Source organism: Homalodisca vitripennis, chromosome 7 (assembly GCF_021130785.1).
Source record: "Homalodisca vitripennis isolate AUS2020 chromosome 7, UT_GWSS_2.1, whole genome shotgun sequence".
Classification (NCBI taxonomy): domain Eukaryota; kingdom Metazoa; phylum Arthropoda; class Insecta; order Hemiptera; family Cicadellidae; genus Homalodisca; species Homalodisca vitripennis.
The window spans coordinates 114,418,994-114,446,160 of record NC_060213.1 but is presented as its reverse complement, the minus strand read 5'-3'; the positions used below and the strand labels follow the sequence as shown (position 1 = coordinate 114,446,160).

Genomic DNA, 27,167 nt, shown 5'->3' with positions numbered 1-27,167 from the left:
TATATCTTTCAGTGCAAAAATATAATGTTTCAATTAGCTTTATTAAAAAGGAAAAGTTAATCTTCAAGATAACAAATAGGCATGTAATAACATACAGTTGATGGCATATACAGTTCAAGCATAACGCATCAATCATTTTCCCCTCGTAACTTTTGTAATAAATAACTCTTTAAAACTCTTAAACTCTTTAAAAAATATAATTCAAATTGTGTCTTTTTCATTTAAATATTTTTTTAAATTTTGCATGTTTTCCCAAATGGGACCTTCTCAAAATTTTCAAATAGCATCCTCCAACAAAAATAAACAATTAAATCTGATGCCATTTTCTTCCTAGTGAAACTCAAACAATACTACTCGTCTAACTATAACTAATTTAATTTTATATAAAAATATTATTGAGATCATTTTTTCTAAGAAAAGATTAGCTATTTTCTAATCTCTAACTACAAAATATAACGGCTTTGTACTAAAACATAATTAAAGGAATCTCTTTTAAAATACTTGTTCTCCAATCCATTCTAATTTTTGTAAATGAGAAAAATATTCAAAATAAAGTAGCGAATTATTCCAATGAAACTTTTTCAACGCTTTTGATTTGATGTACATTTTTAAACTAGCTGGTGTATGAAATGTTTAATCTCCAACAGCCTAGTATAGCCATATGGACACAAGGAATCTTTACAGTATTAGACCATTGTGTGATGCTCTCATTTTAAACTCTTTGTCAAATGTCCATCTACGGTGTCCATTCCATACAAACCTTAATTCCTGTCAAGATCTCATTGGTGAGCTTCAGTCTCTCATCTTTGAGCTTCATTTGCTTGATCTGCAGCTTCTTCATTTGGTTGGCAATTACACTATTGATTGGGATCATAATGATCATGACGATGAGACCAGCCATCATCGCTATACCTACAGAATACGTCAAAATGCTTAAAATCTCAGATATATTGTTTTGAACAGTATTTTCTTCAATTTTATTAATTTTTTATACACTTTTTTTTCTTTACTCTGACTTTAATTTTGTATTATTCTTTATTCTTAAACCATAAAAATACCCGGACTGAATGCTCTTACCAAGGATCTGCCACAAGAAGTAGAGGGCCACAATGATGATTAACGGAGCAGTCCATGTGAAGTGGAGGTACTGAGCAAAGTCAGCACATCTCTGTGCATCCACTGCCATCAAGTTTACGATTTCTCCCACCGTAGAGGTCTTACGAGCAGCATTGGAAACTCTGAGAGCCTACCAAAAAGGTGTAAAAAGAGAACATAAGTGAATAAAATTTAATTGGCAGTTAAAAAATTATGGTTATAGCTATGATGTACGATGAATATATGTAGAGGGTTTGTTTCCTGCACTAAATGTATACTGTATTTTACATAGTGAGATAATCTTTATAACTCATTTTCACACTCCTCAAGTACATAAGCGAATTGGGAATAAAAAACTCCTGTCTCAATTCAGTACCAATTGTCTCACTTCGACTTTGCAAATTTTAATCAAACGAATTGTATTTAGAGACATGTAAACCATGAGAATAATTGTTTTATAAGCAACAAACATTAGCCTGCCATATTTACCTAGCACACAATTTAAACTCGGGGTGCCCCAAGGTACTATTTTAGACCACATTTTCTTTATTTGTTCCAAAGTGATACACAGGTATTTAATAGATGAAATAACTCCAGTCTCTATGAAGACGACACTAAGGTTCTTATACTGAATCAAACCAGAGTAAGGTTGAGAAGAACTATTTCAGTTATCTCTTTAAAACGAACTAAATTTCAAAGTAAAAATGCACTTTTTAACCTATACAGTTATTCATTTAAATCAAGTTGGACACCACATTTAATCCAATGCAATTTTTATAACACGAGTTCAGTGTTGCACAATATACAATAATATTAAGGGTTGATTGTAAACGCTCTTTATTAGGTACTAATGTTTGATAGTTTGATTCTATACATGTAATATTTAAATAAAATGTATTAAAGGCATTTTCTTTACAAAAATGTGTACTCTGGTGGTCTTCTTTTAACAATTATTTCTCCAATTTAATAGGTTTAGTCAGAATTCTCTATTTGTACAGAACGGAATAAAGGTATTTTTACTATAACAGTTGTAGACCATTTTATTTGTCTTTTACTTATCATTTTCATAGGTATACAACAAAGACAAACCTTCTTGTAAATTAAAGACATGAGTGATGTCCGCCAGTTGATGCCAACATTGTACATGACCATGTACGTGTTGTGAGCCAAGATAGTTTGCAGCTCTGAGGCAACGAACATTGTGGCGGCATACGCGAACCCCTTCCATAGATACTCTCTTCCGGCTACGAAACTGATCATTAGGCTGTCAACAGATCATAGTTTTAATCATACACGTATTAACAACATTTCAATGAAACAATAGTCCCCAAAATTTCACATTTCAATAACACTGTTTGTGATCATTTTATTTTATTTATTGTTTTCTGCTTCCATAAAGAAACGATATCGGCGAGAAATAGGCCACTCTGTCCCTATCTACTTCTTGTTATTACGCGATATAGCAGGTTTATATTAGGTTATAATATGTTACTACTGTAGCAGTACCAAAGTTAAAGATAAACTTTACGACCACTCACGTGATCTGGCTTGAACTTCGCTACTATCTCGAGGGATGTTTTTCTTTTTTTCCGCCAGTAGTGCGGGTTGGTGCCGCTCCCGAACCCTGCACTGAAGGCCAGAGGCATTTCCGATCGGTACTTTCCCGACCTCATATTATCACGTCCCAGATAGTCCAACTTTTCCGACAAAGATCACGTTGGGATATCTGGCATGTGATCTGAGGTCGGGAAAATACCGAATGGAAATGCCCCTACATATGTATGTATAGCCTTCGATTATAATTCCTTCTGAGGATCAAGGCTATACCCTTGATTATGCACTAAGAAGGATTCATAATCAAATAATAAACACATAATTCATAATTTATTTTTCATATAGCTTATAAAAATAGTATAGAGTGGCCGCCTTCTGGCCAACATCGCTTCTTGCGGTATGCAGAAATCAAGAACCGTAATTTTTGTAGCTCCTTGATAACAAAAACTGTTCAAAAATAATGGCCTTCAGATAATACTAAAGTACCAACAATTGTAATTCAGTTGGCAGGACAGATCCTAGTCATTAGAAAATGACTGATGTGTACAGTGAACAGCGTCGTCCAAAATGACATCTTTTTCCAGCTACGGTACAACTTTTCTCGCAGCTTTAGTCCTTTGTTGAACAAACAATCTCGTCTGACATAAGCTCATCCTGCATTTGCTTGAACTGAATCATGAGCCTTGTCTGACATGAGCTCATCCTGCATTTGCTTGAACTGAATCGTGAGCCTTGCCTGACATTAGCTCATCCTCCATTTGCTTGAACTGAATCGTGAGCCTTGCCTGACATGAGCTCATCCTCCATTTGCTTGAACTGAATCGTGAGCCTTGTCTGACATGAGCTCATCCTCCATTTGCTTGAACTGAATCGTGAGCCTTGCCTGACATGAGCTCATCCTCCATTTGCTTGAACTGAATCGTGAGCCTTGTCTGACATGAGCTCATCCTCCATTTGCTTGAACTGAATCGTGAGCCTTGCCTGACATTAGCTCATCCTCCATTTGCTTGAACTGAATCGTGAGCCTTGCCTGACATGAGCTCATCCTCCATTTGCTTGAACTGAATCGTGAGCCTTGTCTGACATGAGCTCATCCTGCATTTGCTTGAACTGAATCATGAGCCTTATGAATTACTGATGACATGACTCTTCCGTCTCCCGTTTGGTTGAATTAAACAAGTACCTCTCGTACCGAATATTCAACTCTGGAGTTAGCTTCTGTTCCAGAACAAATAATTTCACTTCAAAAAACACAACAAAATAAGATAAGAAATAAAGGAAAATAATTCAACATATTTCATTTTTTATTCACAAGTTTCTAAACGAATGATTTTCAAATAAGTCAAAGGTAAACAATAACGAAACTAAATAATCATTATGCTGGCCAAAGTTGACCAGCAGTTCAGTGTACTGGTAATACATCAATGACAGTTTATAGAATGTTTTCTCAGAACCACCCATAGCTTTAAATATTATTGGATTAAATACTAATTTCAAAGATAAAATTGTTACCCATTTTATAAAACCACCTTCTTTTACAAAGTACACTCTTATTTTGGCAGCTTTACGTTTTTCATGATTGTGTAAAATTGTATGTGTGAATGAGAATTTTGTGGTATGAATGTAAGAAATTTTATATTAAAATTTGTGACGTTTGCTATACAATGTACTTTTGTCGCTGCAATAAAACTGTAAATGTAGCAATCGTAGGCGGCACAAGTACCGTACTTATTGAGCACAATGTTGTACAGTTTTATAAGTTTAGTTCTTTATATATTATGTGCTTAAATACTAAACCGTATACTTTCAACTAATGAGTATGAATAGAATCTTGTGATAATTCTGATTAAAAAGTACAACTACGTACTAAATTACTTAAATTAATCGTAGTAATAATAAAATCCCATTGGCCGTTAAAGGAGAAAATCTGTTCAAAAAGTGAAATTGTAGTAAATGGCACAATATGGGTGTGCCTGGACGACAACGTATTAGTAGTGGTAGGAATTCTAGCCTGGATGACAGACGTATGGGTTCATTTGGTTCCATATAATGTGTCTCTGTTACCAAAAATATAAAATTTATGATTTGTTGACTATATAGTGGTTCAGATCAATGAAGGGTATTTGTGGAAAACGTTATGGGACTCTAGGATTTAATACATTAACTTTGTTGTAGAGTTCTATGATAATCCTAAAGTTGACTGGTGAAAATTTCTAACTGTGGTAAAAAATGCCAAGTCAAAATAATTAATGCATTTCAAATGTCCAAGTTTCAGTCGTTGAAAAATCAATAATAGTGCAATTAGCGTGTTTAGCCTAATTAGTTAGACTAACAATTTAATTACAGATTGTTACCGTACTACAAAAAAAGGATTATGACTGGTGGTAAACCTGATGTAAATACTTTCTCATTTCTAAGGATGGACTACACAGGATGAACTTAAAGGACGATTAGGGTACGATAGTACAACATAGAACAACAAAAATGTTTGGCTAGATAACTGGACATGATATTTTGTACTTTAAAATAAACGGTAAACAAGTAAACTAAAGAATGTTTTATTTTACCAGGTAAAGTTAGTGCTAAGAAGCCCTCTCTAATAAGCCTGGGAATCAACGGGTTAAGGGTGACTTCCGAACCACCACCCTTGACGGGGCAGACGGGCTGCTTGCAAGGATAGGGTCGCTCAGCGGTCACCCATCCAAGCGGCAGCCACGCTCGACGTTGCTTGATTAGTTTATCTCGCGATAACCGCCGTACCCACTACACTGCACCATTGACCAAGGGTACAGTTCATTACTAAAAATGATCCACTGAGGTAAGATAACAGGTTAACGGTATTCCCCTGATACCTACCAACATCATTTTGCTAACGATCCCTTTCTCTTAGACTATATACACACACGCGATATCAGTACACGCTTCCTAGAACGCTCTTGATGCAACTATTCTTCTGACCGTGCACTTTTCATACTTTCTTCGAAGGTTAACAATTAAGTTGCAGCAGCCCCATGTTTTCACGGAAACTAACCTTCGCGTGCATGATCCTTACAGAATATTTTAACATTCTTGAAATGGCTCCGGTTATTATAGCTACTTCAGACATCTCTTCTTACTTTCCAATCGGATTGATTGGATTAGATACCACCGACTACGGTACGGTTTCACCATGTCGACACAAACGGGATAGTTGGATGTATTTCGAAAATACTAAACGTCTGTGTTGAAACAAGAGTGAAAATGTGTATACAGGTATAATGTGTTTGAAAATTATGTAAGTTTAATTAGTAATTATACGGTGTCTCTAGCACTTATCAGGATTTTTGCAACTGGTACTTCTTTTCTTACTTTTGATTCAATTGCCTCAAAACGTAGCAAAAATCTATTTGAATGAATACAACATTCACTTGCTTATACTAATATATACTAATCTGCCGCAAGAAACAGAAAGCCACAATATTGGTAACGGAGCAGTCCATGTAAAGTGGAATTACTGAGCGAAATCGGAATATCTCTGAGCGCCCACTGCAATCAAGTTTAAGATTTTAATGCTATGATTGTACAGTTGGTATGAGAAGAATTTAAAGCAGACATCATGTTATGTTGTACGTGCATCAAAGTTATACGTGCATCGAAATCCTACATTAGTTTTGCAGCTCCTCCCTCGGATCTACCATTTCCCACAGCCACACATCTAATGGGTTTTTGTTTTTTTAAATGGTAGGCGGATCCTCTTTTAAGTCTTGTTCTGCACGTCTCATTGTGCTTTATTATTCTCGGATCAAAAAGTTTAGATACATGAATTTGAAATTTAACCATATACTCACTACAGCTAAAAACACGGGAAATAAATAAAAATTTAACTTTGTTATCCAGCAGGGATCAATTCTGGCTGGTTTATACCTACCAGTTGAACCCACCACTGGGCACAGCAAAAACCGATGTGCCACTTCAATCTGGGCAACCTTATGGATGTCCAGTAGCGGCACATCACTAACCGCAAATGTTGAAATTCTGGGGTTCAAGGGCAATTCGATAGGTCTAGTCTACTGTGGATGATGACTGTTGGAGTTGGTGGGGTTTGTTCCCTTACCTCAGAGGCTCTTGTTAACCTCAACAAGGGTGTGCCACCCCCTGCCTACTTTGACTGGAGAGGCTGGTTCACAGCTGGCCTCCCCTTCTTCCGGGATGACTTTGAGATGTAGGGCCCTAATTCTTCCTCATGTATCTCGATAGGAGGCGGCTCCTACTCTCTAACCTTACCCATCCTGAATATCCTATCACTCCGGAAGCAGCGCAAAGGTTCTTACAGGACAAAGTGCAATTTATAAGCTTCTTGTCGTAAGAGAACAAAAAAAAAACTTAATTTGTTGGCATAAAAAACTGGAAGTTATCGTTTTAAATAATTTTCTTTGCATTCCTAAAGCCTGAAATAAACAAGCTAAATTTTAATGTGACTGCCATTAATTTAAATGTACTGGTTAGCTTGTGGTAAACTTTAAATATGGGGTCGCACGTTCAATACTTACTTCAGGACCTGTGGATTGATAAACACTAGAGCATCAGATAATAATTTGGTGAATGCAGAACCACACATTGGTATCCAATACGTCTTGAATAGGGGACCAACAATTGAAACAGGTTTGCTCTGTCTGTTTTTCGCACTTGGTATAGCTCCTCCATTCTGTGTCGTCTTGGAATTGAATTTGGGAGTCCTGAAAGAGTAATAAATCAAAATATAGAGACGGTTCTGGGTAAAAAGATATACTTACAGGATGACTATGAAGCGTACTTTGGTTATTTCCATAGTTATATTCCTTATCATTAAAACACAGTACAGTCGATTCACGGAGTGTTGAGAGTGATGCCCTACCCACAGCACGGCAACCCTCTGGGTTGTGAAAAATTAGGGATAGAAACCTGTGGAAGTTCACGTAAACTGTGCGAAATCCCTCAATTTCGCCGCTGAGACGCTTCTACCTTCCTCTCAAAGCCCTAGCCAGCGAGGAGTCCGGGGGGTCCCGACCCCCCAAATTCTAAATTTTTTCAATTACTTTTATTAAGGTCCTTCTGATTCTGTAAAACCAACTTCCTCAGGGGGCAGGTAAAATGAATATATATAAATAATAAAGGATAGTTTTAAGTTTAATGTATATTTGGTCAAAACGAACAACTATTTCATAATGAAACAAAACTAGCATGCAATTCCAGAAGGACTGTTGTATTATTGGCTATTTCATTCTTAAATAATAAATGTCTTTACTTTTTTAACCTATATTTTAATCTGTTACTTATAGCTAATACAATACAAGCCAAATTTAATTAGGTATACTATAAGAAATTTAAGTTTGTTTTTTACTTTTCATTTGTATTCTTTCTTTTACCCCCATTAATAAATAAAAGAGAGTTTTTTGGTGGTCCAAGGACGTGGCCAGCAAGGAGGTCAAAGGAGTCCGGACCCCCCTCCCCCAAATTTTCAATTATTTTTTTTAGCAAACGATTATTATTATTTAAATAATTCAGTATTACTGACATGAACTGCTGAAAGATCATTCTCAAGAAAGAAACAGGCCAAGACATTTTTAAGGAACTACATGGGGTCTTAACTCTCCGTTCACTACGGAAAATATCAATTGTATGGACCCCCCAAATCTTTTTTCTGGCTACGTTCTTGCTCTTTCTGTCCCATAAAAGGAACATATTTACGTTTATTCGAGGATTTATTATAAGCTATTCACCAGTCATGTCAGGGATGACACATTTACTAACGATATTTAATTAATTGAGTTGGTACTGTTGTTGACCGCATGTGAATCGGACTATTACTACGTCACGGCAGTGATAGGAGGCACGTCACTCTTAACCTATACTACGTAAGACCAATAGATGTGCCATAGGCAAACACAACGTGAAGACAAGAAAATCGTGCGCTTACAACAAGATGGCGGAGGCTGGAGATGAGTTTCCTAGTGGCGAGAGTCATATGTATAAAATGTATAAAACAAACTAATATGTCACCTTGGTTGGAAATAATAAGTATATCTTAAGAGCCCGCCATGTGAGGCTCTCAAGAGAAATGTGTAGCGTATATCGAAAAGCACCCGACTCTCGAGTTAAAATTCACTCTCATACAACCTAAAATATTGACTAAAGTCAAAGTCAAACCAACAAAATATTGCCGTGTACAATATAACAATTATGTGGCAAAAGTCATACCGGATAAATCTATAATTTTTACATTCGTTCACAATGCTACATTCAGACATACAATCTTTATTCATACCACTCACTCGCTAATTCTCACCACCGAAAACGCCAGTCTTCTAAATTGGAGGTCTCCCAAATATAATCCAAAAAATCGTCGACACTGTAGAATGCTTTAGATGCTAAAAAGCGCTTCAGACGAGTTTTTAACGCCTTGGGCGTTTGCACGTTTTTCATGGAATCGGGCAGTCTGTTGATGAAACGGACACCCGCCTGCGTGGGTAGGTGTTCATAAACCACCGTTCTATGTCGCCCAATACGGCAGTTGTCTCTGCCTCTCGTTTCATATTCATGTACGTCTCGTCCCCTAGTCAAGGCACATTTTTACTTACAGAATAAAACTGCCTCCAAGATATAGAGACATGACAGAGTCAACACTGCACTTTTTTGAAAGCTAGTCTGCACGACTCTCTGAAGTTCATGTTGGCGATTGTTCTGATCGCTTTCTCTTAAAGCCTGAAAACTCTCAAAATTTTATTGTTTGAACAAGCTCCCCACTCCGTAGGAAAGATGTGGGTAGATCAGGCCGTAATACGCCGACTAAACAACGGCAGCTAAAATTTAAAAATATGATTCAGACAGTTGAACTGTCGTACCACAAATTAACCTTTTTTTAATCTCACCAATAAAAATAAAAAAATAGCCGGCGACTAACTTTTCAAGTCACGTCAAAATACTTATATTACAGTTATGACGTTATTTGCCTATTTAAAATATTTAAAAACTGTTATTTAGCTATTGGATTGTATAGTTAGTGTCCATTACTTATCAGTTTTACTCATGCAAAGTTTCAAAACATTATATTTATTCTAAGTAGACTAGATCATGCGTTATTTGAAACAGGATCATTGAGATTTTGCACCATTCTAGGCATCGTTTTGCGTTTCTTGCCTACAACAAGATGGCGGACGTGGCTTCAGCTGCTGTAATGACAGTTATATAGGAATAGTCTATATATTGGTCCCATGTAGTCTGTACTCTCAACACTCGGTGAATAGACTATAGCACAGCTCGTCATTGCAACTCTACTACTACCAGTCATCAAACTGGAAACATGACGTTTAAAAATAAATGTTTATTTTTTATGTATTGAAATAATTTTATAAAATATCTTAACTAAATGAAAAATAAGCATAATTGATAAGGAATAAATATGAAATATTTAAGCATTGAAATTGCGATTTTAGCGACGTACAATCCCCGGTTAATTTAACTATTTTAAAGAAAACTGAATTTTCCGGACATATGACATTTTCCGTATAAATTATCCGGGAAAATACTGTTTCCCTTAACAGTACATCGTGATTAGAACAATTTCCCGTATTTCGGTATGAAGATTACGTATGTAATAATTAACTTAATTAATTAAAATTAATAAAACCCTCTTACCTTGCAGCATGGTCTAACTTCTTTTTCCAGGCTTTCTCAAAACGTGGAACCACCTGTGAGGAAGTATCTCTGTATCTCAAATCCCACAGGTCTGCTGCAGTCAGTGGGTTTCGAAACCCTTTAATAATCAGCGCATCGAACCATCCAAACACAATTTTAGAGACAAATGACGCTTGAACTTCAGGGCACAGCTTCTGTAATGTTCAGGTACAAAATCTTAACACTTTGTTGAAGTTTGTTTCTGAAGATGGAAGGATTGTGAATGAAACAGGAATTTATGGACATTTTACATCGTTCAGTTATGTGATACAATCAGTAACACTACGTTTCGAGATCTACAATCTGATTTCAGGTCTACCACTGTAAGTGGGTTTCGAAATCCTTTATTAATCAGCGCATCGAACCATCCAAACACAATTTTAGAGACAAATGACGCTTGAACTTCAGGGCACAGCTTCTGTAATGTTCAGGTACAAAATCTTAACACTTTGTTGAAGTTTGTTTCTGAAGATGGAAGGATTGTGAATGAAACAGGAATTTATGGACATTTTACATCGTTCAGTTATGTGATACAATCAGTAACACTACGTTTCGAGATCTACAATCTGATTTCAAATCCCACAGGTCTACCACTGTAAGTGGGTTTCGAAATCCTTTATTAATCAGCGCATCGAACCATCCAAACACAATTTTAGAGACAAATGACGCTTGAACTTCAGGGCACAGCTTCTGTAATGTTCAGGTACAAAATCTTAACACTTTGTTGAAGTTTGTTTCTGAAGATGGAAGGATTGTGAATGAAACAGGAATTTATGGACATTTTACATCGTTCAGTTATGTGATACAATCAGTAACACTACGTTTCGAGATCTACAATCTGATCTCAAATCCCATAGGTCTGCCACTGTTAGTGGTTTTCGAAATCCTTTAATTATCAGCGCATCGAACCATCCAAACACAATTTTAGAGATAAATGACGCTTGAACTTCAGGGCACAGCTTCTGTAATGTTCAGGTACAAAATATTAACACTTTGTTGAAGTTTGTTTGTGGCGATGGAAGGATTGTAAGGGAAACAGGAATTTCCGGACATGGCTTTCCAATAGGTCGGGGACACACATAACCACACCGTGCCCGACAAATGAGTCGGCCGAGTGTTGGTGCGGGCTCAGCTCGGGTATTGTGAGGCCCCCGCCCCACAACACACCCCGCTCGGGTACATGTCCGTATGCTGTCCGAGCGCAACAACCTCACTGTTTAGACAAGAGCATATTTCTTTTGGTTTCGAAGTGACAGATACTTAAAAAATGTTTAGAAGATTAAGTATTGCTTGAGATGAAGAATTTTAATTTTATTGTTTTTTTTTGTTACTTTTTATTAATCGCTGTGGTGAATGAAACATTGCAATGCTGCAGTAAAGCTTGGTACAATCAGCTAGTATGTAAAATTTGTAAATAACATTATCTTTGTTATATTTTTTATCCATATTATTCTTGTTCATTGTGTTTTCATTGCAGCGAATTTCGGTCAAATATATTATAAACACTATACTTGGTATTAACCCAATAGCTTATAGTGTGAGGGCAGAGTTTGCCATGTTGCAAGCCTTTTTATAATAATTTGTAAAACATAGTAAACATTTGTAATATATATACTGGAGAACATGGTTTTTTTCTTGCTTGAAAACCTTATTGTAAATAAAATATTTTTATTTTTACTTTATTGAAGTGAAATTAATAAAAAATAAAAATGTCAGAGAAACATTCTAAATATGACCCATACATAATACTGTAACGGAATAAATTTATCCAGTAACTTCAATACATCCAAGATAAATAAAAGTTTACGCAAATAAGTACATGCTTGTTATTTCTTAATTAATGAAAACTCTTTATAGATTTTACATAATTCGAATTGAGTTGTTTAAAATCATTTAATGTGCAATATAGTTTTCAAATTTGTTGTAATTTTAGCGCAATAAAAACGACTAGTTTATTTTAAATGTAATTAAATGTAAATGGAAAAAATATTAATTCTTTTATCAATAAATATGATTTTGTACGCGAACGCAGGATGTAGAGTTTGTAGGCTATACTAATATAATAATTCAATAAAATGGAACGTTTAGACTACTTAAATAGTTTTAAAAAGAAGAATGCAACAGTGACCATCATAGAATTATATTTCAAAACTCTATTCAAATTTATACTTTTCTAACTCCTCATTTTCCGTAATCTTCTTCCACCGTTCTATTATATTCCGATATTTTTCACTTGATTGATCATAAAAAACAGGACACCTCCTTACTTCTTCGATAAGTGTTCTATATCCATGACTGATGCCGCTCGTAGACCGTACCGTGCCCGTCAAAATTCAAACTTCACATATCGGTGACGGTGCGGCCACGACGGTCTGGTGTCGGTGCGGACATGTGTGGACTTGCAGGTTGAAAACTGCGCTGCAATTCTTTCACAGTATGACGGCCGACACACGGCCGACTCACGTGTCGGGCGCGGTGCGGGTACGTGTGTCCCGGCCTTAATGCATGATAAGCTGTCCTTGTGGCTTCATGGACGCTGGTTACTTTACCTCTTTTAAATCCAAACAGTGCTGAGCTACGCTTTAAAGGCAGATGTCTTCTGTGTGACTCTTCCAGCTTGCTTTCATCCACAACAACTTAATTTGTTGCATATAGGCCAGGGAATTAATTCAATCACGGACCAGTTTTTGGTACCCAGTGACATTTGTTTTGTTTTTTACACATTAAGGACAAGGTCATTTTTATGGTCTATTTGTGCTAGGCTCAGAGCTACGTAGGTCCTTATTTCTAGTTGTTACATATTACTGTTAGATGTCCAATAAAACTGTCACCAACATATATGACCATTTTACAATTAAGCATGAATAAAACCACATTAAGCATTACATCAACCTACCTGGTATTTCGGATAGTCTGTGGTCCTGGGTGGAGGATCCGCAAACAGATTTATCACCAACATTAGAACAACAACCGGATAGTATATCAGGAACAGGATATTTTTGAAGTTGGGTTCTTCTTCATCCTGTTCAACAAAATATCGTAATTATGAATTTGTTTAATTAAAAACTGTTGTAATGATTAAAATTTAAATATTAATAATGATTACAAAATTAGCTACGTTAAGTGAAAGATTCAGTAGTCCTAATGCACAGCATCGCGTAAAATATATCCGTGTCTTCATTTTCATTTCAACTACTGTAATCATTTAGATATTTATTAAGATGTTTGATTTTCTTAAGAAAATGTATACTCATTATTTGTATCGATAAAATGTATTTACATATTTGTTATAGAACAACTAAAAGAGCCTATTCTGATCGTCTCTCAGTAAATAAAATAATAAGTTTAAAATTGAGTTCTTAAAAATTAATTTTTACTTTGTAATGTAAAATATTAACCAATGTTTTTGTTGGTTATTGAATGATTCGGTATTATAAAAAGATATCATCTCGTATATTGCTCTTAAATTTCAGCCTCCACTACAAACATTTATTTATTTTTTAAATATTTTATGTATTCTAGAAAAATATTGAATAAAATAACCTCAGGTTAAATTGGAAACTGTTGACACAGATGCAATCAGTATATCTAAAGCTTGGAGTTTAGAGCTCTGTATATTTGTTTTATAATCATGAGCAATCCTTTTTGTCAGCACAAAGTACTACCTAGGCGAGCTGACTGTTCCCAAAAGTATACAGCGGGTACAAATAAAAATACTACAAAAAAGGGTTTTTAACTCTCTAAAAATATTTTTAACATAACACTTACTGCTAATTTTAATCACGCCAGTTTTGTTGTTACACTGACGGATGCAATCTGTAAAGTAATCTGTAGAAATTATTATTTGTGCAATGTTTTATGCAATAATTATATCATAGGACAAGTGAGAATAAATATGTTTTTCCATAATAATATGATGTCGTTCCAATACGTTTATTCTCATTAATAATTTTGCTTAGGCTTCTTAGGACATAATATAATCTAAGAATCTTTGGGACATTCAGTTGTTCTATTTTCTATTTATTTATGCGTTAAGAGCTACCCAAACATTTTTGGGTTTTTATTTCTTCTGCTAAGAAGAAACATAAGCAGTGTTTAAAACATTTGAATTTTTCAAGTTTGTTTTCGAATTTTATTTCTCAAGAACATCATTTACTTATTGTTGCTGTATTCAATGTGTTTTGTAATCAGAATAAATAGAATGAATGTCATTATGTTCGGTTAAATACACTATTTACATAAATTGGAAACATCATAGAACTAATTAATGAACCTCGAAGAACACCCAAAATATAGTGTTTTCTAGGAACTTCAACTCTTTGTAATAATATGAACTAAATGTAGACTTTATTGAACGAATAGGCTAATCTTGATTACTCCAATTGCGCTTCATTTTTAAGTTAAATATTAAAATAAAAAAACATTGAATATTTAATTAATTGCAAATACTAACTGTAGTGTTATCGTGCAGGATCTCCGTGCGTAATTGAGCAGCTCCAGTAACTGTCAAACACAACCAGAACAGAAACAACACTCCGGAAGTGTGAAGTCCTCGCACCTTGTCCGACAACAAAAGCACAGCTGCTAGTATCTGAAACGTGAATATTAGAAATATTTGCAGAGTTTTTATATTGTTATGTCGTGTCAACTGTAAGTTATCATTTACTTTGTAATTGAGGATTACGGCTCTGACTATACTATCTGTCCCACTACGGCAGTGGTTCACAGTACATCATATTCTCCATATTTACTAAGTAAATAGGAGCTGATTATTTTGTTTTTTTCCGATTTTTGTACAATAAGCAACTGATACTAAATGCCATTGCAGTTTAAACATACACATCATATTTAGATAGATGTGACACAGAGTTCTAGTTCTACTTTCTATATGCTTAGTATTAGTTATTACGCGTTACGTAGTATTACTATTTACTTTTTTCACATTAAAAATCGTTTGCGACATAATTTTAACATGATAGGGTAGCAACGTGTGTGGAAATATATCGTATATTGTCATTTAAATGAAATTAATGTTACTGAAATGTAGGTTAAGTATTTTGTTATTTAAAATATTTTAGGTTTACGACAAAGTTATTCTAAATCAGGGGATAATCCAACTTCTTCAACTCTATCGTACTAGCTGAAATTGAGTGACGTAATGTGGATTGCCTTGTTCACGAGGACAGGAGGTTCAGGAAATCTATACTGTGATGAACCCTTCATTGCTTCCTGTCGGCTTCCGCAGTGACTACCTATGATTCAGGATAGATAATTGAGGGGAACGGGGACCGCCCTATAACGAGCGAAACTTCACGATAGAAGGAAAGTGGAAGAAAGGGGAGACTTTATTTCCCATCTTCTACCTGTCAGAGCGGGCAGGAGAGGATTTTCCTTCACGTTTAACCCTGCTAAAGTCTTATCACTAAGACATTTTCAACAAAAATTGTCCATATTTGTCTTTAGTGATGTGCTGATCCTGAACATTCATTGGGTAGCATAAATGTCATAGAGAGCATCGGCTTCAGCAGTACCCAGTGGCATTCTACTGGCTGATATAAAACCTTGTACGTCTGGAAGGTGTAGGATAGTTTAGTAGCCATATCAAAATTCATCTATTTTTTATCAAATCTGAGTGAAATCGTAGGTACTCAACATTACACAACACCTCTAAGGTTACAAACATACCCAGCAGGGATCAGTTCTGCTGGTTTATACCTTCCAGTTGAACCCACCACTGGGCACAGCAAAAACCGACGTGTCACTTAAATCTGGGCAACCTTATGGATCTCCAGGAACGGCACATCACTAACCGCAAATGTCGAGATTCTGGGGTTCATGGGCAATTCGATAGGCCTAGTCTACTGTGGGATATGACTGGAGTTAGTGGTGTTTATTCCCTAACCTCAGAGGTTCTTGGTAGCCTCAACAAGGGTGTGCCACCCCCTGCCTACTTTGACAGGAAAGGTTGGTTCAGAGCTTATAGGGGAGACATGACTTTGAGATGTATTGCCCTAATTTTTCTTCATGGATCTCGATAGGAGGCGGCCCCTACTCCCTCCCTTACTGAATATCCTGTCACTCCGGAAGCAGCGCAAAGGTTCTTACAGGACTAAGTGCAGTTTATAAGCTTCTTGTCCTGATAGACCAAAAATATTTACAAACATGTCCTTCATTACTCAATAACACTCTGAAAACTGAACGGTCATGAGTGGAACAGTTCTCAACTATTCAGTGAAAGCTGTTCAGTCAACAGATACTACTATTCAACAATACTATGGCGAGTTAATGGTCAAAAATAGCACAGTGATCAGCAATGTTTAGGAATCTAATCTTTCATAAGCAGGCTCTGTTCAGCAATGCTAGAAGGTGAATGGACAAACATAACAGAGTGGTCAGTAAACTTCTGGAAGCTAAGCATAAGAAGTCCTCGATTCAACGGTGCTATCGGAGGTGAACGGTCATAAATTACAAAACCAGTTTCTTTTTTTGCGTTGGGATATTGGGGTGGATTCAGAGATCCTCACACGTCAACCTGAGCTTATTGTGTGCCCCTTTGATGTTAGAGGGGTAAGCCTATCTTTGTGCCCTTAATTAGGCTAAGAAGCTTTTCCCCGATACTAGCATCTGGTTCGTCGCCTGGTTGTTTATCACCGAAAAGAGCCCTTCTCCTTACAGGAATCTCATGGGGCATAAAATCCCATATAGCACTATGGCTTTACAAAGCAGTTGTAAGGCCCCAAATCACTTATGGTTCATTAGTCTGGTGGACAAAGGTGAATCAGGTAACTGCTAAAGCCAAGCTTGAAAGCTTACAAAATCAGTTTAGATAATAGTACTTATAAATAAAAAAAGTAGTACTTACAAATGTGACTGTCTGAATTGCCGGAGTCCATATGTCAACCAGGAAAACTTTGTTATCTTGGAAAAACTGAAGAGCTGACCAGCCCAGGCTCATGACACTAATTATTATCAATAGCAGGTTCAAGAACTGTGGAATAAGATTTAGATACACATTATTGTAAGTCATTAATAAATATAGAATAAAAAAAAATGCTACTTCCTTACAAAACTAAACTATAATCCAGCATTTATAATGTGAAATAGTCCTTTAAACTAAGGCTTTAGTGGTTTTAGTTGATTTCTTTGAGCAAAATTTACATTTAACCTTGATCATACAGGAAGATTCGTGTTTATGCCATTATTCCTAATATATGCTTCTACAAATAGTCGAAATGTAATAGCAGTCCTATCAGCTGCTTTAAGAAAACTAGTTTTGTGATCTTAATAAAACAAATATAATTTTACTGATAGTTTTTTTAAGAAACCGTCCAATACATCAAATGGAAACTTCAAACATTAAAAACATTGTGGCTTGAACATAAAAGCCAAGATAATCAGAGTTTTTATGCAGCAACAAAATAGCATCAGAATGTTAATAGTGCTAATTTAATAAAATTCCTATCAGCTGTTTTTAAGAAAACTTGTTTTGTGATACTAAAGCAAAAAAAAAACACAATTTCACTGATAGTTTTTTAAAGAAAACGGTCAATACATAAAATGGAAACATCGTGTCGGAAACTTCTAACATTGCGGCGTGAACATAAAAGCCCAGATAATCAGGGTTGTTTAGCAACGACAAAATAGTATCATAATGTTAAGTTCAGATATTATCTAATATACTTCTACAAAGTGAGAGATTAATAAAAGTTCTATCATCTGTTTTAAGAAAATTTGTTTTGTGATACTAAATAAAAAAAAAAAACACAATTTCACTGAGAGTTTCTTTAAGAAAAACGGCCAATACATTACTTGGATACAACGTGTTGGAAACTACTAAATAATAAAAAAAATTTACTGATAGCTTTTTAAGAAAACGGCCAGTACATCAAATGAAAACTTCAAACATTAAAAAAATTGTGGCGCGAACATAAAGACCCAGATAATAAGGGTTGTTTGGCAGCGACAATATAGCATCAAAATGTTAATATCAGATGCACTAGTGTGTATTGGATCTATGTGTAAGCGGTACCTACCAATTTTGAGATGTTTGTGAACCCCCATGGAACGTCCCTACATTTGCTGGTGTATATGAGCCATAGTTCCAGGGGCGAGAGGAGCCATAGCACCAGACATGGGGTCCACACCATCACGGTCTTCTCGAAACACAGGGATAAATCTGGGTGCGAAGTGTCCCATGATGTGGCCAAGTCCTACACAAACACATGGTTATTATTTCTTCCATGTCAAAGCCACGAAGGGTGGCCAAAACTTACTTCAGTATCATGACTACTGACATAAACAAATAAACTATAGGTTAGTAAAAACCTAAGTTGTGAATGGGGAAAAATATCACAGTGATCAACAATGTTTTGGAAGCTAATTAGCCATGAGCAGCAAGCATTAACAAGGTAGTCTTGAGTCCTAAAACTGAGGATAAATTTCAAAATCGTGTTAAAAATTTGAATAGTTAAAAATACATCAATATAAAATAAAAAATACACTATTTTAAGCTTTCGTACAATACTTATGGAAGGATCCTGATGTTAGGTAAAAGAACACTCAAATGGAAAAAAACACAATATTTTATATATATATATATATATATATAAAATATAAAAAAACGTGAATATATATATTATATTCGTTTTGAGAAGAAGCAAAACTGATCAACTTGTTTTAAAATCAAAATTTCCTTTAGGTTTAAACATTTGTGAATTTCTAAAAATAGGTATTTGTACTCTTTGGTATTTCTGATGAAACATCAGTTGTGAGGTAATTTCCGCTGCTTAGCCTATTATTCTATTTCAGTTCTTTTTTCTTGTTTATAATTCTAGTTAGTTTAATAATTGAATTTTGTAAATATTTATACAATATTCAATGTTAAGTCTAAAGAAGTACGCTGAGACTTACGAAAATATAGAAATAGTTTACCAATATTTGTTTTCTTATTTTTGTATGAAGAAAATGTATATTGAAATATACATTCATTATATATATATATAGCCTACGCAAGTCTGAGAAGCATAGTTAGCTCATAAAACGTCTACTTTCATCCATTGTAATTTACTTCCAGTCTAAGATATTTCTGGAACCACAACTTACGCAAGCATGAAACTACAGTTTTGAAACCTGAGTGAATTGTGGAAACATACGTAAGTCCTTACGTGTGACTGTGTGTTTGTTCGTGAATATTAATAATAAACGTGTGAACAACAAATTTACAAACTTCAATCATTACCTCTTAAGATTAATAACGTATATTAAATGCATAATTATATTATTCTTATTTGGTAATAAGCTCCATTATGAATGTAAAGCATTACAGTTTCAAATGTAAGTATATCGTCGTAAAAAAACTTTTTTCTAGTAAACGTGTTACTTTAATTTTAAATGCGAACTAATATCGTGTTGTATTAATGCTAATTGTTAGAAGGTAATACATTACGAATATAAATACTGTAATCTATATTCAGAGGATATGTTAATACAAACATATAACTTATCAGATTGAACTAAAGTGCCTTCATCCTTCACCTCTTGCGACATCCACTTCGGCAGACTACTCAAGATGATAAATACTGATTAGATAGTAACCAACCAGCTTAATTAAAAATCAACTCATTCACACTTGTTTTTATGTTATGTTATGTTGTGTTTTTATATTCGATGTTTTTATATGAATATTAATAATAAACTTGTAAACAAACAAACTTACAAACCTTAATCAGTACCTGGTATCATAAATTTAATTGCTGCTATGTATGACATGCATACTTATTATGCTTATTTTGTCTCCATTATGAATGTAAATCATTATAGTTTCCAATGTAAGTCCATCGTAGTGATATACATTATAATAATAAACATGTTACTTTAACTTTAAATTCGAATTAATATTATGATGTATGAATCCTAACTGTTACAAGATAATATATTACAATATAAATCTTGTAATCTATATTCAGAGGATATGATAATACAAAAATATAACTTATCAGATTGAACTAAAGTGCTTTCATCCTTCACCTCTTGCGACATCCACTTCATCAGACCACTCAAGATGATATATACTGATTAGATAGTAACCAATCAGTTTAATTAAAAATCAACCCATTCACACTTGTTTTTATGAAAGTCACGAAACTAATGATGCGAATACTATATCACAGTTTATTGCTACTGGGCATAATAGTTTTTTTTTAGTTTAATTTCAGAAACTCGCACAACCTTTTGAGCCTGTAAACGTCACAATACACAACTGTTTAGTTTTCTTTATTATATATAAATAGGTTTCTATGTATCCTTAGTCAGCAATTCAAAATCATATTGTGCTTAAACCTTTCGATTTACAACATCGTTCTCAAAGGACTCGTAGTCACGTTTGCTTACAATGAGAATGTGAACTGATGCTTGGTAATATTTATAATTTGAACTGACGAGGTTTCGGGCCTAGTCCAATGAAGAGAGCCAGAGTGTGAAAACGGTAACTTGTTCTAATGAACATCACAGTTTTTTTTTATGTTCGAGAACAGGTCGAAACCAACGTGTTCCTAGTTTTACAAAGGTTCTAAATTTCAATTTCGTGCGTTAGTAGTGTTTATTACAGTTGGAACGGGAAAATACATATTTTTGCCGAGTATCAACTTTAAACTTTTTCTCCTCTGTAACTCATAATCGAATCGCATTATAACTTTAACGCGTAGTTTACAAGATGGTTTTGTTTAGGTTCAAACTTTACTATATTCACAGTTAATGCACATTTTCTAATGGAACTTTTTCTTGCCTTGTTATGCAACGGAATTAATTTTTTGGTATATTTACGGATTTTAAAGTTGCATATCAATACGTCAATAAAGTGTGTCCACAAAGTCATGTCACACTTATAAATAACTTTCTTTACCAAAGTATATGAGCACAAGAATGTGATTAACATAGAATTAAATTTTACTATAAACAGTTTATCCGAGGTTAACATGAACACCATCAATCGCCCTGTTGACGTCCTAGCGAACTTTGATCACTTCCCATTTTTTGATCAGGACTTCTGAGGTAACTGATTCGATAGTAATATTCTGATTCGTTGCTTTAAATGTTCAATATACGAATTTTATGACGATGCACATTTCCAGATAAGTGAAAGGTATCCTCAACACAAAAAACAATTCGGTTTATAAAAATGTTGATCAAGTCTATTTTCATACAGAATAACAACAGCAAACTCATAAATCTTTAATTTGTCATTTAGCTTCAAAGCATGCAATAGTTGAGATTTTAACCACTAAATTTCAATTGTAAAGTGGTTTATATTTGCACAGATTTCATGAAATGACGGTGGCATGTCAGAGGCGCAGAAGAGTGAGAATTTATGCAAAATATATTATTTAAGAATGTTCAGTATCAAGTATTGGTTAACTATTCTTATTTTTAAAAGTACGAGGTTTCCGCCACCGTGTTAATTATTACTATTAACAATACTTAAAATAAGCCAAGATAATTTCTTGCCCAGCCACATCAGATATTCCACAACAATTAGGGCTACATTTCAGAACAAAACAGGCCCGTACTCAGACGGGTGTTTTAACGGGCAATTTTAAGGGGGCCCCGCCACATTTCTATGTGAAGAGACCGTGTCAACCGGACGAGATAACTGCAAATTGATACTGTATCTTAATATCGTTAACAAAATAAAAGATGTTTTGAATGGTATAACGGTTGGGAGAGGAGCTGTGTAATCGTGGCGGAGGGGGAGACGCATGACGGGGCCCGCCAAAGCTGAGTACGGCCCTGGAACAAAATATGTAATTTTGTTGGGATCACACATCACATGTACAAAATGGCTAATGAATTCAGTTCTTAAACCAAAATAAACCTATGAAAACGCTTATATTTTTCCACAAATTTATTCCGGAGCGGCGGTATGTTTTTTACTAATTTTACGCGAGATTAAGTACGCAAGACAGAGACATGACCGTTTCCGAGTACATCCGACATTTCGCGCGATCTAACCAAGTAGCGATGAAACGCCTTATTCGAACTGGTACAGCTTTATTTATTTTCACCTTCAAATCTGTAGTGAATAAATGAATAACAAACCATAGTAAAAATCAGATATATGTAAAATGAATGCTCAATGCCAAACCATAATCGAACAATAATTTACTTTTATCTATACAAGATGAATTCATTTAGGTATCAGAAAGAAGCATTTCGAATATCATTCGATTCAATACATTGGCGTGTCCCTAGGGCTGTACCGAGATAATGTTACACCTGAAAAAATGCTGGTAAAATACCAAATATAAACTTTTATCTTAAACTATCCCGCTTAATTTTGTCTTGTATTTTTCACATTGTCACTATTTTATTTATTTGTTTCCTTTTTTCAAATTTGGCGCCCTTCAAATGTTGGTGCACGGGGCAAGAGCCCCCTCCCCCCCCGCAACACTTTAACCGACCACGTCTCTGAGGATAGTGTACTTGAAATAGAGGCAATACCTTCTGTAATCCGAATATCAATATATTTTTTTGTCACTAGACAATGTAGTGTTTCTTAATTTTCAAATGTTTGTAGGCGCAAGTGAAATTTGATATACTTCCTTACAAACGCCATAGAAGAAACCGTTACAAGGCACGTAACAATTTAAAAAACTTGGTTGTGGCCATAAAACGTAATTATATATTTTAAACAAGCAGTTACACGCTCCTTCGTACGCAATTTCATAGGCTTTGCACGTGTATGAGCACTTCTGGTTTGAGTGAGTTATATTTCAGACGCTAATGTTGAGATTGCCTATTGCTTCGACCAAGAAAATAAGCCAAAAATTATATGTATGGCTATTGTAATTTATTCCTATCTTTTTTCTCCACAGTTGATTTTGCCTTGTTTCCCAATCAAGAAAATGTATGTAACATTTTCCTGATTCCAGCCTAGTATTCAATACTCTATAAATTTAAAATAAAAGTTAAATAGTAACAATAGTAACTTTATCTGTTATATCTGCATTAAAGTACTTAGTAAGGTACTACAAACGTACACCAATTATGAGCTTGCCTTGTTGCCACGATCAAGAATCGATAATAATAAGTCATGTTTGTACCATAGTTGATTTTACCTTGTTTCCCAGATAATGGAATTTTGTCAAAGAGCGTATATTTATGATGGCTTTAGTAAATTTCTTCCAGTCTAAGATATTTCTGGTGCCAAAGTGCTAAAGTTCGCTTTGTTACACTGATCAAGAACATATAGTACATAAGCAGGCCTAAGAAGCCTGATTCTCTCAAAACACAAATGAGGTGGGTTTTTTAGCAGTCTTTAATGTATAGTAAAAGTTAAATAGTGACTTTGTCTTTGATATTTGATTTACAGTGCTGATCAAGCACTTCATATTTAATATTTGCTAAAATGTACAGTTAAAGCATATTTGTACTAAAACGTATAATTTTCTTAGCTAGATATTTCCATACTATGTGCTAAATGGCGGTTATATAGGGAGACTATTACTATCAAGCTTATTTTATACTTTAGAAATTAGTGGTTAGATTAATTAAATATATGTTTGTGCTGTCATACAAGAATGTTTACACAAAACAGTTGATTACATTTAACAGCTCTTTCAATTAATAATATTTGTTTGCTGAAGGTACCTTTAGAGACCAAGATGAAATTTTGTACCAGTGAGGTGTAGCCTCTAAAGATGAAAGTATATGGATTCTGCATGTTAACTAGGGACCCCACAAATATCCATATAACATTTGTTGTACAGTCGGTTGAATAGTTTACGTGTCAAAGCGCAACAAACAAACAAACTTACTTTCGCATTTATATTAGTTAGATGATTCACTACGAAGTGTAATTGGCTAAACGTTTAAAGGGGTCTCTCCCAACAGTTTATCGACAACAGATTTCTGTCTTATGCGTCTCCGTTTGTATACACAATAATCTTCTAGTGAGTTTACCTATAGGGTAAAAATTAGGCGTGTAAATCCCCCTGTACTGCAACTATATCAAATTGAAAATGGTAAACATCCGTCTACTGGTAGTCGGTCTGCTGGTCAGTATGTTGTCCGGTGTGGAGCGAATGTGAGGCCTCCCCCGCAGACCTGAAATCTGGAGTATATTTATCCTGGCTTTTAAGTCAAGTATACTAATAAAAAATAACGTATTAATCCAAATAAAATAAAACTTTAATATGAAAACTCATTTCCGGTGATTTATAGCACTTTGAAGATAAGGAGTTAATAACGCGACTGCTATAATCAATCCTCAGGGGATGTCAATGTTACAATACGAGCTTATCTGATTAAATACAAGCGCCTTCTTCCTCCGACTCTTGCAAAATCCACTTCACCAGACCTCTTAAGATGGTAAATACTGAACTGTTAGACAGTTAAATACTAATCAGTTTTAAAACATCAACCTATTCATACCTGCTGTTTGAACGATTCCAAGAAGTATTGTGTTGTTGATAACACTGTTTATTGTTATTTTAAGCGATAATGTTTTTATTTCTTTACTTTAAAAAATTCGCCCAGACACAACAATACATAGATTGCTCAGCGCTTTAGAGTATGATAACGTCACGCGTATAAAGAATTAATTTATCTACTAGATAAGTAGTGTTTGATATTTTCTTTATCAATGCACGTAGAGATCTTCAATGATCCAAAAAGCCTTAAAATTTATTTTAAAATGCTACTATTTTCTTACTTTAAACACGAATAATACAACGTGTTCTTGAGAGTACGGCAAACAATCACGGACAGATTATGATCCCATTTAATATTTTCTATGTGTAAAATTGTGATAGAATTGAGTTACAATATTTTTACGTAGGACAACTACGCTTTCAATAAAAATCCTCTAAAATTTGAATATTCTTATAAAAGTTTAAATATTTAAAAAATACTTACAGTTAAATTACATGTCTCACGAAATATGAAAAAGCTTAGGTTGTAGGCTAAATAAATAAGACAGAAACTGCACTAAATAATACTGATATCAGGTGGAAATAGTACATATAAGAAATAGAATTTTTGCATTATTATTATTACAGAAAAAAATTTCACAATGCATCTGAAAGTGTTACGGAATTATACAGAAAAATGCTCTAAAGGTCATTGTTTCTACCGTCCAAAGTTAAAAAAATATGGGGTATCAAATGAAATAAAAATAGGGTTTCTCAAATAGGGGGTATGAAAGAAAATATTAATTAAGCTCTTGAGATAAACACTAATTAAAACATAAATTTTTTGTGTTTATGTAAGATAAACTCAACGTAAGATCGATTGCTTTACGACAGTATTCTACTCATTGTTTCAAGTCGATATTGACGAAGGTTTGAAAGATTAGTATGATTTTGGACAGCTGCCATAATTATAAATTACATAATGTATAACTAAACGTTTCGAGGATTGAAATCTACCCTCTTCGTCAAGCGGGAAGACAATAAGTACATATACATGTCTTTTAAAGTTACAACCCAGAGCAAAGACTGCAACCAAAAAACAAGAAAAAATGCAAATGAAATGTGACCATTTATTTTCTTTCCGTTAGTGGTAGGGCATTGCCACACGTTGGATCTTTTAAGTATATTAGTATGTATAGTTGTCTTCGCACCTGACGAAGAGGATAGATTTCAATCGTCGAAACGTTGCGTTATACATTTTGTAACATATAACGATGGGAAATGTCCGAAATCCTATTATCCTTTTGATATACTACTATTGTTTTCTCACTACATTTGACAAACACTAAATAGCACAGTGGATGACAGTCTTCAATATATTTTTTATCCTCGATGATACAGCAAAAACGGGAAATGTTTTTCGACAGTAAAGACATAAAATAATCATTATTTGTTAGAAGTAGATAGTAATATTGATCAACACAGCCAGTAACCAAAATGTTTACCCTTAAGGGCCAGAAATTATTCAGTTAAAGATTGCCCAACATTACTTTTTATACCTATATTTTTCAGACAGTTAAATTTTTTATAGTAAAGAAACAATATTAGTTGTGACTATGTTTTTTGGGAATAGTTTTAATTCTTTGAATCGCCTAAAAAATAATGCATAAAAAACGGCTGTACCGATTAAAATAACTTTGTATTTGTTGGATTCGCCTTCACATTGAATAGCGGAATAAATATTAAAATATCAAAAAAGGTAAATAGAAAAAGAAAACTATTTTTGTATTATAGTATAGATTGAAAGAGCCTGTTAAATTTATTCAGATGTTCTATAAACATTGTTTTATGATGGCATAGCCATAATTATATTTAACTAATTCTCCTACTATTTTCAGTTATTTTCCATTAGTATTGAAAGTATAGAGTAGCTTGATAGTAACAATACCTTTTCAACAACCACTGTTGAATACATAGAAAGGAAATATCCAGATAAGAAGATTAAAAGTTTTAATAAAAATATATATTCAACCGTACATTTGAGCAAATATTAAGTATGCAGTGGTTTATCATTGTGATGCAGATACCAAAGACAATGTTACTATTTAACTTTTACTATAAATTTAAAGACTGCCATAAACCCCAGTCTTCCTATGCCTGCTTATTTATGTACTGTATATATCTTCTTGACCAGGTTAACAAAGCAAAATTAATTGTGGCGCTAGAAATAGAATGGAAGTAAATTACAATAGCTATAAATATACACTTTTTGATATATTTCCATGATCAGGGAAACAAGGTAAAATTAACTATGGAACTATACACACTAAGAACGAAGTAAATTACAATGACCATAAGTTTACACTTTTTGACACATTTTCTTGATCGTGACAAAAAGGCAAACTCAACATTGGCGTCAGA

General features: G+C 34.4%; 1 protein-coding gene across 1 annotated transcript in view; it reads right to left on the bottom strand.

Annotated features, from left to right (window-relative positions):
* LOC124366223 (multidrug resistance-associated protein 1-like) overlaps positions 1-27,167 on the bottom strand; it is a 69,464-nt gene that overhangs the window by 38,853 nt on the left and 3,444 nt on the right. The window contains exons 2-10 of the mRNA XM_046822613.1: positions 18,375-18,551; positions 17,204-17,329; positions 14,795-14,932; positions 13,238-13,363; positions 10,303-10,496; positions 7,179-7,364; positions 2,185-2,359; positions 1,078-1,246; positions 761-912 (exon numbers count right to left, since the gene is read on the bottom strand). Of these exons, the coding sequence (XP_046678569.1) occupies positions 761-912; positions 1,078-1,246; positions 2,185-2,359; positions 7,179-7,364; positions 10,303-10,496; positions 13,238-13,363; positions 14,795-14,932; positions 17,204-17,329; positions 18,375-18,551 (1,443 nt within the window). The remainder of the gene's footprint in view (positions 1-760; positions 913-1,077; positions 1,247-2,184; positions 2,360-7,178; positions 7,365-10,302; positions 10,497-13,237; positions 13,364-14,794; positions 14,933-17,203; positions 17,330-18,374; positions 18,552-27,167) is intronic.